General features: G+C 45.7%; 1 protein-coding gene across 3 annotated transcripts in view; it reads right to left on the bottom strand.

Annotated features, from left to right (window-relative positions):
• The window catches only part of ARHGAP40 (Rho GTPase activating protein 40), a 42,935-nt gene that overhangs the window by 7,163 nt on the left and 22,677 nt on the right, over positions 1 to 13,095 (bottom strand). For 2 of the 3 annotated variants that reach the window (XM_057414338.1, XM_057414340.1), the window contains exons 2-9: positions 12,008 to 12,204; positions 7,303 to 7,520; positions 3,981 to 4,056; positions 3,181 to 3,332; positions 1,889 to 2,054; positions 1,423 to 1,514; positions 1,230 to 1,307; positions 784 to 943 (exon numbers count right to left, since the gene is read on the bottom strand). In XM_057414338.1, the coding sequence (XP_057270321.1) occupies positions 784 to 943; positions 1,230 to 1,307; positions 1,423 to 1,514; positions 1,889 to 2,054; positions 3,181 to 3,332; positions 3,981 to 4,056; positions 7,303 to 7,520; positions 12,008 to 12,188 (1,123 nt within the window). In that variant the 5' untranslated portion in view covers positions 12,189 to 12,204. The remainder of the gene's footprint in view (positions 1 to 783; positions 944 to 1,229; positions 1,308 to 1,422; positions 1,515 to 1,888; positions 2,055 to 3,180; positions 3,333 to 3,980; positions 4,057 to 7,302; positions 7,521 to 12,007; positions 12,205 to 13,095) is intronic. The other variant, XM_057414339.1, reaches the window with a different exon arrangement.

Raw genomic sequence — 13,095 nt, 5'->3', positions numbered from 1 at the left:
TAGACAAGCCAAGACCCTGCAGCCTGGCCAGTTGTCCCAACTCAGCCTGCATGTCATTATTTATCAATTTGTCCTAATTTGTATTAGCAACCTTTCAGCCTCAAATGAAACAATGTAATTGAAGACTCCAGGACAGGATTCCTACACAAATGTGTATGAAACCAACCACCAGTGACTATGAATCTCAGGCTGATACGTAGTAGTACATACAGCACCAAGCACGCAACTTTTGGCTATGGTTCATAATAAAGCATCACAAAATAGTCTGCTTTGGTAAGTTCCTTAAAGCTCATCCAGCTCCAACCCCTGCCATGGGCAGGGACCCCTTCCACCAGAGCAGCTTGCTCCAAGCCCCTGTCTCCAACCTGCCCTTGAACACTGCCAGGGATGGGGCAGCCACAGCTTCTCTGGGTACCCTGTGCCAGCGCCTCAGCACCCTCCCAGGGAAGAGCTTCTGCCTAAGAGCTCATCTCAGTCTCCCCTCTGGCAGGTTCAAGCCATTCCCCTTGGCCTGTCCCTACAGGCCCTTGTCCCAAGCCCCTCTCCAGCTTTCCTGCAGCCCCTTTAGGCACTGGAGCTGCTCTCAGGTCTCCCCTTGAGGAGCCTTCTCTTGTCCAGGCTGAGCAAGCCTGTCTCCATAAGACATATCATGCTCTGTATTCCTGCTGAATCCACAGGCTCCCAACACACCTGGTAGCAGAATGCAAGTAGAGCACCTGTAGAGCTCTGCAAGAAAAGCACAAACCAGCAAACTGATGCTAAACAGCCAAAGCAGGGACTCACTTTGTACAGCAGCAAAAGCAGGGAGGTACTCTGCTGTCAGCAGTGGGGCTGGCAGCTCCCTTATGAATCTTTTCAGTAGCCCAGACACATCATTCTGGTGCACTTCATCCCAGCGGAAAAGGCCAGTATAGAAGTCCCTTTCTAGCTTCTGTTCCAGACTCTAGTAAAAAGATGGAATTTATTACACACTTTAATAAGCAAATACAAGGGAAGTTCTGTAGGTGAGCACTAGATGGGCAACCCATCAAGTCCGAAGAGTGCAGAGACCCTCACAGCAGATACTCCCAGATATCCCTCACTGCTAGCAGACACTCCCAGATTTTCCAGCAATGAAAGTTCCAGTTGTATTGGGAAAGGACATGAGACAATTCAAGTTATTTAGACAAGTGCTTCAGTAACATGCTCCCTGATCACCTCTGACACTTTCAAACACTTGATCCTCGTACCTTGATCCTCGTCTGGGACCCAGAAACTCTCAAAATGCCCTCTGTTTCAAGTCCTCTCTTTTCCAAGCAGGACAGCAGCTATTAAAGTGGGGAGGGAAAATAAAGCTCTTAGGCACAAAGGATGAGAAGTCTGCCCTTTCTTATCACCACCTCCTGACTCTGAGAATCAGAATAAAACCAGAAGAAAACTCACTGCCTGGAGCAACAGAGGAACCTTGGTGTTGGGGAGCAGTTTTTGGTCATTTTCCAATAGGGTGTTGAGTGGAACTCCAAAGAGTCTTTTCTCTACAATAGAAACAACAGGCTTTAGGTCTGTGTCACCTCTAATACAGGTGTAAGGAATATATCCACCACTGCAGACTCAGATGACACATTTTGTAAGCACAGATACTGGAGAAAAAGAGAGGAAGAGTTAAACAGGACAAGTGCATTTGGTAGGCAAACGTAAATGTGGTGCCAGATCTTGATGTCATGATTCAGTGACTTCCAGGAGAAATTCTGATGCAGGAAAACACCCCCGTCACAAGGTTTCTTATTAAAGACTCTCGCTGTTGTAACATTTGAAACACAAACCTATGATAAGATCAGTGTTAAAAATACAACACAAAACAAAAACCAAACGTACACACACAAATAAATTAAGATGACATACAACTAACCTGTTGTTTTCAGCTTTGCTGCTTTGTTTCTCTTCAGCTCAAAGCCCAGGATATCACAAAGAGCTGTTAGTTCTATAAGGGCCAGCGTGGGGATCTTCTTCATGTCCTGAGCAGACAGATCTCCTATCCTGGTCACTCCAAGTCTGCCCTTGGGGATCTTAAATTTCTAAGGAAACACATACACACCCAAAAGGTTCAGTGCAAGTTATTACTGCTAATCCTGCTATTCACCAAGTTTGGCTGCATTTTTATCATTTCCTACCATAACCAGCCACAGAATAGTTAGGGTTGGAAAGGACCTTAAGATCATTCAGTTCCAAAGCCCCTGCCGTGGGCAGGGACACCTCACACTAAACCATGGCACCCAAGGCTCTGTCCAGGCTGGCCTTGAACACTGCCAGGGATGGAGCAGCCACAGGTTCCTTTGGCACCCTGTGCCAGTGCCTCAGCACCCTCACAGGGAAGAGCTTCTCCCTTATATCAAACCTGAACTTCCCCTGTTTCAGTTTGAACCCATCATCCCTTGTCCTGTCACTCCAGTCCCTGATGAAAAGTCCCTCTCTGACATCCTTGTAGGCCCCTTCAGACACTGGAAGCTGCTCTGAGGTCTCCCCGCAGCCTTCTCTTCTCCAGGCTGAGCAGCCCCAGTGTTCTCAGTGTGTCACCATACGGGAGGTGCTCCAGCCCCTGATCATTCTTGTGGCCTCCTCTGGACTTGCTCCAACAGTTCCATGCCCTTCTTATGTTGGGGACACCAGAAACGTATACCTATTCATTCTCCTGTTTTCAATACCAGACAAATGGCCAAAACTACTCTTACTTCTACTCAACCCACAGCTGAACAAATACTTTCTCTTTTCAGTATTGCTCTTTAATCATATTGGAGATCCCAATTTATGTAAATTAAAGACAGCATGATACCCACCCTGATTCACCTGAACTTCGGAAGCAGCCCAGTACATTTGTGGAGGAAAAAATCTGTTAGAATTACAAGTAAGAAAGCCCAATTATTCTCTTTTCAGTGGAAACAACCTAGAACCGTATCAAAATACCTAGTTTCATACATAAGCCTTACTTCTTTTGACCTCCAAGTGGTCGTCCTTTCCCAACAGTTCACAGGTAACCGCACTACCTGTCCAAAAATACCTAATATAGACCCACTGCAACATTATTAATAGAGGATGTTTCCAAGAGCTGTTATTCACCTGAATCAAATGTCTTGTACCCCTCTACATGAGAAAGACAAGGGTCTCTACATGAGTTCTAACATGAGAAACTCCTTCAATTCTTACAGTTAGGGCATTGCCGTCCTTTAACTTTGTAGATTCAGACAGGAACGATCCCTTCAGCAGGACAGCTGCTTGCTCTGAGTAGGCAACATCCATGTTGAACATCTCCTCTTTTCCAGGGTTTCGAACTGTGCAGGAGTACTCCTGCGTTTCTGCTACAGGGGGGAAATTGTCTTGAATTTCAGAAAGCCAGAAGGGTGAAGCTTAGCAAACAAGTGTGCTAAAAAACGCTTGAAAGAGTTCTGGGTGCCAGTGCTTTTAAAAAATCCTATACACTCACATTTGAGAACAGTGTTCACCTCAGAGTCCTGAGATTGCTCAGGAAGGTTAGCTTAAAGCCATACCATTATGGCTACAATCACCCTACAATCACCAGATCTCTGGTAAGACATGAGCATAGCCTTAAATTAAAGGACATCTTATGGCTAACTTCTGTTCACATGATCATGTATGGTGTCTAGAGGTTGTCACCACACCATCTTTGCTAGACTGACATTATTTGCGTCTTGAATTGCTTTCTTGAAGAGTTATAGTAATCAGTTTGAGCAGCAATTCCTAACAACACTAGAGCCTGAAAAGTTTTGTGAAATCCACAACTGTGGATAAGCATGTATTTAAAAATAAAATTATTCACAAAAATTACCAATAAAAAGCCACCAAAAAACCACAGACAAGGCCCCAAAACCACAAACAAGGCCAAGGTTTCAGAGCCCAAATTAGTGTAACTTCCCTTCCAGTTCCAGTCCCACTTCAGCTCCTACTCCTGTTCACTCCTATTCTACATTTAAAAGCTTCCTTCTTACTTCTGTGTACATTTGAAGTCTGTTGATTGTGCCACAGCTGATCTGGCCTGGATTCCTTTTTCTCTGTTGCTGTCACCTGAAAAATAAACCAGAACATGTTCATCTACACAAAAAAGAAGTTATTATAAGACCACCTGGTTTTGGCAGAGAGCAAACACCTGACATTGTCTGTTGGTCTAAGAAGATGCTGCTCAAGCGCAGGGGTACGAGACTGTTCTGAAATTAAGAATCATAATTAGAGGATTTGGCAGGCAAGTGGCAAAAAAATGACTATTACATAGACAGAATTTGTGATAAATTTGCACATTATTAGGCCAGTTCTTCCTTTCACACAATCATTAGCCGATTTCCTCCTACTAGTTCACTCACTGAGGGGTTAACAATGAATCAACCAAGCCACACAGGATCAACCCACTGCCTGCGATCACAAGATCTTTCACCAGGAAGAACACACAAAGTAGACATCAGCACCTAAAAGGTTTCCTACATTGGTTTCATACTAACCTCCCTCTTCACATCTAGAGAGAGAATTGAATCTTTAAAAGTGTAAGGAAGCATTTGGTGGGCAATTCTGTTAATAAAAACCTTACTAGAACTTACTAGAACTAGTTAGAATATGGGAAAGCTTATTTTATTACTGAAAGTTAGCAACTTTCCCAGAACCTGCATATGACATGGAGTTGTGGGCTAAGGACTGAGGAGAGAAGGCTTCTCAAGGGGAGACCTTAGAGCAGCTCCAGTGCCTAAAGGGGCTGCAGGAAAGCTGGAGAGGGGCTTGGGACAAGGGCCTGTAGGGACAGGCCAAGGGGAATGGCTTGAACCTGCCAGAGGGGAGACTGAGATGAGCTCTTAGGCAGAAGCTCTTCCCTGGGAGGGTGCTGAGGCGCTGGCACAGGGTGCCCAGAGAAGCTGTGGCTGCCCCATCCCTGGCAGTGTTCAAGGCCAGGTTGGACACAGGGGCTTGGAGCAAGCTGCTCTGGTGGAAGGGGTCCCTGCCCGTGGCAGGGGTTGGAACTGGAGGAACTTTAAGCTCCCTTCAACCCAAACCATTCTACGATTCTGTGATAGCAAAGTTAAAAAGAACCTGTGCAAAGTCAGTGCAAATAGGCAAAACACTTAATCTACACAGATGTGTATCTTTAGGGTGGTTTCATAACTGATGGGCTTGGCACAAAAGCAGAACCAATTCATTTATGTCTACAGCTAAAATACAGCTCATGCAGTAATGCCAGAGCACCTTCATATCCAGCTGCTGTGTAAACAGTTCACAGGGAAGAGTAATGCAGAAGAAATACGTGGAAAATTTCTGAAGGAAATACCAAAAGCTTTGATGCTCAAGTAGCTCAGGACAGAGGCGGACAGAAGGCAAGCTGCAAATCCATCTTAAAACACTGATGGAAATAAAAACCCAAATGACTGACACATCGCTGCATGCATTCTTACAGCTATGGGGATTTATCATGTTTTGTTGCATGCTTCAAACAAGTGCATAGCAACACTAGGCATGTTTCCTCATATGGTTCCTAAACATGTTCTTCAGAGCCCCAGAAACTGTGCTTGGAACTGGCATGACACAGCAAACCAGTATGGAAAATTATCCAAAAAGCCTGCATCCCTCTGGGATTGCTCCAGGAATTATTTAATGGTAAAGGACTTCTGCTCAGAGCTTACATGAGTGTCATACCGTAACATCTCAAACATTTACTGATTGAAATAAAAATCACTCATTTGCCTAAGCTGAGCCTCTGTCACTTCCCATGAAACAAAGAGGGCAAACACCACCTCTTGGTGTTGTAAAAGACAAGAAATACTGAGGTTAAGCTGCCGGCCACTCAGTGAAGAAGAAACAACCAGTCATATAGACCCATTTAAAATACATTTTCTTACTAACTCTAATTAAAAAGGGGGTGAACCCCACTGTTTTTTTTTGCGTCAGCAACATCCACTAAAAACTGTCGATCTCAGAGGCAACTGCAGAGCTTTAAAAAATCACCAAACCTTTAAAAGAGTTGAGCCAAAGAAAATGCGAATAATTCCAGCAGTTATTGGGAAAAAAGGGTCCAGCGATCTTGCCCACGTAATAAGTGAGATAAAATGGTTCACTATTAATCAAACCAAAGCTATTTTAAAAGACAATTTTAGCATCTTGGTGCATGCTTTCATTACACCAAAATGTCATTTTAAAAGATCAAATTGGATTTCAGTTGCTTATCAAATGCAAATATTCATGACCTAGTGTGTGGACACATAAGATTAAGAACTCAAAAATCTCCATTCCTATACAATAAAAAGTAAAATTATTTTAAGAGATATAACAGGCTTCTATTTAATGTGCAAGTGCTAAAACTTGTTGAAATTCAGTTGAGGCACTTCAGACAACCTTGAAGCATTACTGCTTCTGGAAATGTTACCCATTCAAGGAGGAACGCTAGTAGATTTGCAGAGAATCTGGTAGATTCTCTGCAAAAGAGAGCCAGCAATGACTCTGCCTCAGTGCAATTCAAGGTAAGGAAGTCATCTGCATCTCAGCACGGGGCAGTTACAAAGAACACAACCACAGCAGTTTCCCATGACGGTGTAGACTCTTAGTGTCATTCCTTTAAGGCATTCAAGGGATTATTGGGGTATAATTAATCTCACTATAGTAAAAGAAGTTTCAGGTAGGCTCAGGCTGAGAAAAAGGAGTAATCACTTCTGGCAGACAGCAAGGGACCCGTGCTACTCAAAAAGGTAGATCTTCGTTAAGCTCAATACCTTCTGACTAGACACCTAACTGAGCAGAGGAAGTTACAAGGAGCCCTGAATAGGATACTCTCCAGCGGCCCCTAGAAGAAATAAAGGTACTGTACCTGTAGGCGCAACCAAAAGAGGAGCAACAGAGCAGAAAAGCAGCTGAAAAGCTAATGGTTATGTATTGGCTAGCAAAACCAAGAAAAAGGCAGTGGCTCGACTTTCCTCAGAATTACCAGCTGCCCAGGGTCATCTTGTCAGAATGGAACATAGGAAGTTCTCTTTTTTTTTTGGATAATAATAATTTGACGTGTCACTGGAATAAAGAAAACACAAGAGGGCTCCAAACAATACCAGTGCTCCACGAGGCTGCGGAGCCTACATAAAGTCTTCAGGCAGTCTCTAGGAAGCTTATGGAGGTTTTGCAGCAACTTCTCAAAGCTGCAACCTGGATGCAGAATTTCTGCCATCTCAGCTTTATTTCTGCTCAAGAGATGAATTTTGTCTATTTGGAAATGACTAGACCCAGAAAGCCAACTCAGCTACTGCGATGCAACCAAGTCTTTCAGGAGATCCCACTAAACCAGCATACCTCTGAGCTGACCACTCCAAAAATGTCTCTGACATCACGCACAGGATGCTTGTTCCTCCTCCGAGATCGGGAATAGGTGTCAAGCCGCCGCTGCACAGCAGCAGCCTGAGTCTTGGTGAGGGTGGAGAGCAGCATGATGTTGTCGTGCTCAGAGGCACAGTCCCCGAGGAGGTTGGACAGACCTGCATCCTGGAGCCACTCGGCTTCAGCCTCTCCCTCTGCAACACAAGGGGTGAGAAGGACGAGTGAGATGAGGAAGGATAACAGCAATTTGAATGCTTGCAACACTTCAGGGCAGAAAACAAGAACCCTGAGGCATCCCCTTTCTGGGGTGGCAATGGGACATCACTGGAACGAAGCCACATCTTTGTTACAAAGCCACTGTTACTCTCAGAGCCTTGTTCCCAGATTCCCTGCTGGGTATCAGGCGAAACTGAAGGAGACACAGCACTCTAGGCAGCTATAACTGCCCGCATACTCCCTTCTCCTCACCTAGGGTGAGGAAAGGGAAGAAAAAGCAGAGATATTGCTGGGAACGCAGGCTCCCTCGGAAGCTGGGCAGAAGAGGGGACACAAGTGGGAATCTGTGGTATTTAGCGCAGGAACTGAACTTGGTGGGGGCTTTCACAGGATACATCAGGACAGCAAGATACACTTGCTTAAATCTGCCTTTACAAAGGGTATCTCTGGATGCAGGCAACAGCACTCAGCACACTCAGAAAGAACAGCAGTGCCTCCCTGGAGCATCCCTGCCTCATTGACAGCTTTGGGAATGGACAAAAAAAGATCTATGAGAATTCACAACATCTGCACATTTGGCTGTAGGACTCTTCCCAGTTACTTGGCTGTTTATTATACTGTGTATTTATCTATATACAGGCCTGTGCATCAACTGGTTTAATTCTTTTATTTTTTTTTTTAATATCCAGACACTGCTCTGGTAGATTCACAATACATTTGCGTAACCATTTGCTTGCAACATTCTCTATCATTTTAGGTGGACTGGTACCAGTACAATCATCCAACAAAAGCAAAACTGATGTTCTTACTCTGTGCATTTGCTTTATGTCTGTGCCTATTCAAAACACCCCTAAAATTAAAGAGCATTTCAGCTCCAGAATGAGGTGTGAGATGCCTGGAAACAGTACAGCAGCATTACTCGAACAAGCTTCAATACATATTATGATATGCTTCAAACCCAGAAAACAATTTTTTCCTTATGGGCTGCACCCTCTGTGCAGCTGAGAAAATGCCCCGAGAAAGGCAGCTACTTGAAATCCAAGAATAAAAGAAGCAATTTAGCAGGTGGCTTCAACTTTGATACGGTGAACACCACAAAGCCTTTAGCTTTCCAATTCTATTTCCCTCATTCATTCACTGTAGGCAGCTCCAACACACCTCTACCAAAGTTTATACTGGGAAAAAGTAAAATCACAACTGGACTGAAACGCAGCTGTTCATTCCCACTTTGCCTTTCCTGTGCAAACTGGTATTACAGTATCACAGCTGCTTAGGCAAAGTCTTATTATTGCTGCATCTAAATAAAAAAGCCATTTAGTATCTTCTTAGAATCTTAGAATGGCTTGAGTTGGAATGGACCTTAAAGCTCATCCAGTTCCAAGCTGCCTCAGACGGGAGACTGAGCTGAGCTCTTAGGCAGAAGCTCTTCCCTGTGAGGGTGCTGAGGCGCTGGCACAGGGTGCCCAGAGAAGCTGTGGCTGCCCCATCCCTGGCAGTGTTCAAGGCCAGGTTGGACACAGGGGCTTGGAGCAAGCTGCTCTGGTGGAAGGGGTCCCTGCCCGTGGCAGGGGTAGGAGCTGGATGAGCTTTAAGGTCCCTTCAATCCAAACCAGGCTGGGTTTCGATAATTACCCTGGAAGTGCTTGCTTGATTACAGTTGCTCACACACCGTGGTCCTGTGCCTGGCTCCTCACAGCAATCTGTGCTGCACCCGTGGTTTCATCAGCACAGCATGCAAAAAAACTTCTGGTTTATTTTGCCTTTGGAACCAAAGGAAGTGAAGTGTATTGCTTGCAAATTTTGAAAATACCCAATTCCAGTCATAACAGGAAACTAATCTAATACACAATGCTAAACAGCGGGCCCCAAATCGGATACTGGGTGAGCCTACTGCCCCACCTGATGCCAAAGCATCAGATTTTAATTCATCTGTTTAATATTTTTGGCCCAAATATGTTTGCGAGTTACACAAAAGGAAACGTGTAAAATAGGTTATTTATGGGGAGAAGAGGGAAATTGGAGAGAAACAGGTCAGAACTGAGAGGTCCACAGAAGCTGAGCTGCAGGTTTGGGCCTGGAGAGCTGCTGAGGTTTGCCTTGGGCTTTCCAGACAAGGAGCGTTTCAGGTAGCCACAATCAGGGATAAATTTACAAAATTAAAGAACTGCAGTTCCAGAAACTTACTTGAAATGTAAGCTGGCCAAAACCAGCATTGGTAATAAAGGGGTTTATTTCCAAAAGGTTAAAAGGATAGCTTCAGTACCCTACGATTTCAGACTAAACATTAAACACAACTTCCTATACAGTGTTGGAAGGTAGAGAAGGATCACTCTTTGCTGACACTTCCCAGGCGTGATTACGTGCTGTAAGGATGTTAGCAGATGCTCCAGTGGCGCTACCACACAGAGCGCATACTTCACCAGCTGCTGTACTGCCGGACGCCAGAGAGAGCGGGATGAACGGCAAGGAAAGGAGACCGCTGCTCTGCTCCGCTCCGCTCCAGGGAAAAGCTCCCTTCTGCTGCCTTCAGCTGCTGGTGAGCCCACAGGTGTCAGTAGCTCCTTCCAGCGGACCCAGTTCTGCAGTCACACACTGGGCTCCAGCTCACTCCAGGTTACAGGAAGCTTCCATTACACCACCCCTTACACGGGGCTCTCCAAGCAGGTCAGCATCTCTGCAATGCCTTATCCACAAGCAGCCTCCATGCTGCCCCTGCACTTTGGTTAGGATCAGCTCTGCGTCAGCCTTGGAGCTGTCTGCACCTGCTCAAGCACAACTTCTAGGGCTGTATGCAAAGAGCAACGGTGCCTTTAGCTCCCAGGAGCCCCGCAGCCCCTGCCTGACACTGCCACCTCACAGGGCTCCAACCCTAAACTGCAGAGACGAGACAGGCACCAGCCAAGCCTGGGACCCGCACCACCGGGAGGTTCCCCTCACCACTAACGCTGCCAGCACAATGCTCCTTTGACTGCGCTCCCTCGCAGAAGGCACCGGGAGCCGAGCTGCACGTATCTTGTCCCAGCCTGCCGGGAAGGCTTTGCACCTTTGGGCACTATTTCAAGTCTGTCTGGTTTCAGTGGCCAATTAAGCAGTCAGCTCTTGCCTGCTACTTTAATACACAGCATTAGCATTAAAAGACACTTTTCCTTGTGCCCTTGCTTACACAGAGGAATCATATTGCCTCTAGAATATCAGTCTTTTGGATATCCCAGACAGTTTTTCATCTCATGGCATCGCCTCTTTTCCAGAGTCTTCTTCCAGGCGCATTCCTGGCATTTTTGCATCTCTTCTAGTTCTAAAAATCAAATTTACATCCTTTACACAGGGACGCTAACAGCAGACCTTAATGCTTACTGTGTCTTGCCTACTATGGCTGACACAAATGGTGATCTCCCCAGAGTCCCCTCTATGCACCTAGGAGAGCTATTTACCCGTCTCAAGCACAGCAACACATGGAACGTTCACTGAAACATGTTCCCATTACACCCACGGTTTCTTCTCAAGATTGGCAGTGTTCAAGGTCATGTTGGACACAGGGGCTTGGAGCAAGCTGCTCTAGTGGAAGATGTCCCTGCCCGTGGCAGAGGTTGGAACTGGATGAGCTTTAAGGTCCTTTTCAAGCAGTCTGATTCTATGATCAGGCCAGCACAACAGATGTAGGCTGTACAGGCTGCAAACCCGATCATTCCAGAGCATGTAGAGCCAACTAAACCATATTATTCAAAATGGATCCGGGGAACGTGTGATCCCAATCTGTTTATCACTGCTTATCATCCCTCCAGCCCCAGCACGCTGTACCTTCCATATCAAAAGGCAATTTACCCAGTTATTCCAAACTACTGAATAACACCACCACTAGAGACAGCCTGTTAGAAACAATTCATGCAGATAAAGCAGTCCTCAAATGAAAGGGGAGAGAGGGGAAGGTGGCATATAAGAAAAACCTTGTGAAGATGGACTCAAGTCATTTTGGATGTTTATTATGGCCTCTTGAAGAGTAAATTAGAGTGGGAAATGTCTGCCTTTTACATAATAACCAACTCTCAGAAAAGCCACTGTGATGCAGTCTTAGAACCACATACAGAAGCAAGCCTTCCAAACCACCACCAGCTATCACAGAGTATTTACCACCACACAGCCACCTGCACAGGGAGCAAGAGGCTCCTGCTAGAAAAAGTCTGGAGCCTTGAACGTACTCCTGACTGCCCTTTAGAGTCAGCTTTGTTTCAGAAGCTGAAACCAGGCCAGGCCAGCACTTCCCTTGAGCAGGGCATTAGGCACCACCCAAATAAAGAGAGAGACATATCTGATTTGACTGGCAATATTCAAGCCATATTGCAACATGCTTCTAAATCATTCAGGTGCATAAGCAAATTTTGTGTTCAGGATGCTCACCTTCCAACCCAAACCATTCTATGATTTTATGACCTTCCTCCCGTCACTCCCTTCCTTTTTGGCAACTTACCTTCTTGTGCTTTGACATCTGCAAGGCTGCATTCCTCTTGCTCCACTTCAGCACTCTGTTTAATGTTCTCCACTTCCAGCCAAAAACTGTCCATTGACAAGTTGTCCGAAGACTCTACCCTGGGATTCATGCCCTCTGACACTGGGGATGCCAGAAGACTCTCCGGAGGAAGCTGGCTCATTTTGCAAAGGCAATTTCTGGTACTGAGACAGGAAGAGATAGACATTAAGCTGGGCACAGCTACAGGTTGGACAGAGAAGAGATTCAGAGCAGCCCTGCGGAGAAGGACTTGGGGGTGTTGGTCGATGAGAAAATGAACATGAGCCGGCTTCAGTGTGCGCTCACAGCCCAGAAAGCAACCGTATCCTGAGCTGCATCAAAAGGATCGTGACCAGCAGGGCGAAGGAGGTAATCCTGCCCCTCTGCTCTGCTCTCGTGAGACCTCGCAGCACTGGGTGCAGTTCTGGTGTCCTCAACATAAAAAGGACATGGAACTGTTGGAACAAGTCCAGAGGAGGCCACGAGGATGATCAAGGGACTGGAGCATCTCCTGTATGAAGATAGGCTGAGAAAGTTGGGGCTGTTCAGCCTGGAGAAGAGAAACTGCGTGGAGACCTCATAGCAGCCTTCCAGTATCTGAAGGGGGCCTGTAGGGATGCTGGGAAGAGACTCTTCATTAGGGACTGGAGTGATAGGACAAGGTTTAAACTTAAACAGGGGAAGTTTAGATTGGATATAGGGAGGAAGTTCTTTACTGTAAGGGTTCTTTACTGGAAGAGGTTGCCCAAGGAAGTTGTGAATTCTCCATCCCTGGCAGTGTTCAAGGCCAGGTGGGACACAGCCTTGGGTGGCATGGTTTAGTGTGAGGCAGAGGGGTTGGAACTAGATGATCTTAAGGTCCTTTCCAACCCTAACTATTCTATGATTCTATGTATTCACATATGGCATTCACAATACAGCTGCCTTCATTGATTAATGACTGCAATAAAAGCCAAACACAGGTAAGTGCCAGACTTCCTTTGGTTAGCATTTTGCAATAACAGACAAGGTTGGGATCAAATTCCCTAGAGAATGGGAAAAACTGCTGT

Source organism: Pezoporus wallicus, unplaced genomic scaffold (genome assembly GCF_028554395.1).
Source record: "Pezoporus wallicus isolate ANWC-B61680 ecotype Strahan unplaced genomic scaffold, APGP_CSIRO_Pwel_v1 contig_6631, whole genome shotgun sequence".
Classification (NCBI taxonomy): Eukaryota; Metazoa; Chordata; class Aves; order Psittaciformes; family Psittacidae; genus Pezoporus; species Pezoporus wallicus.
Note: the sequence above shows the minus strand (reverse complement) of the source record. Positions and strands in the feature narration are given on the sequence as shown.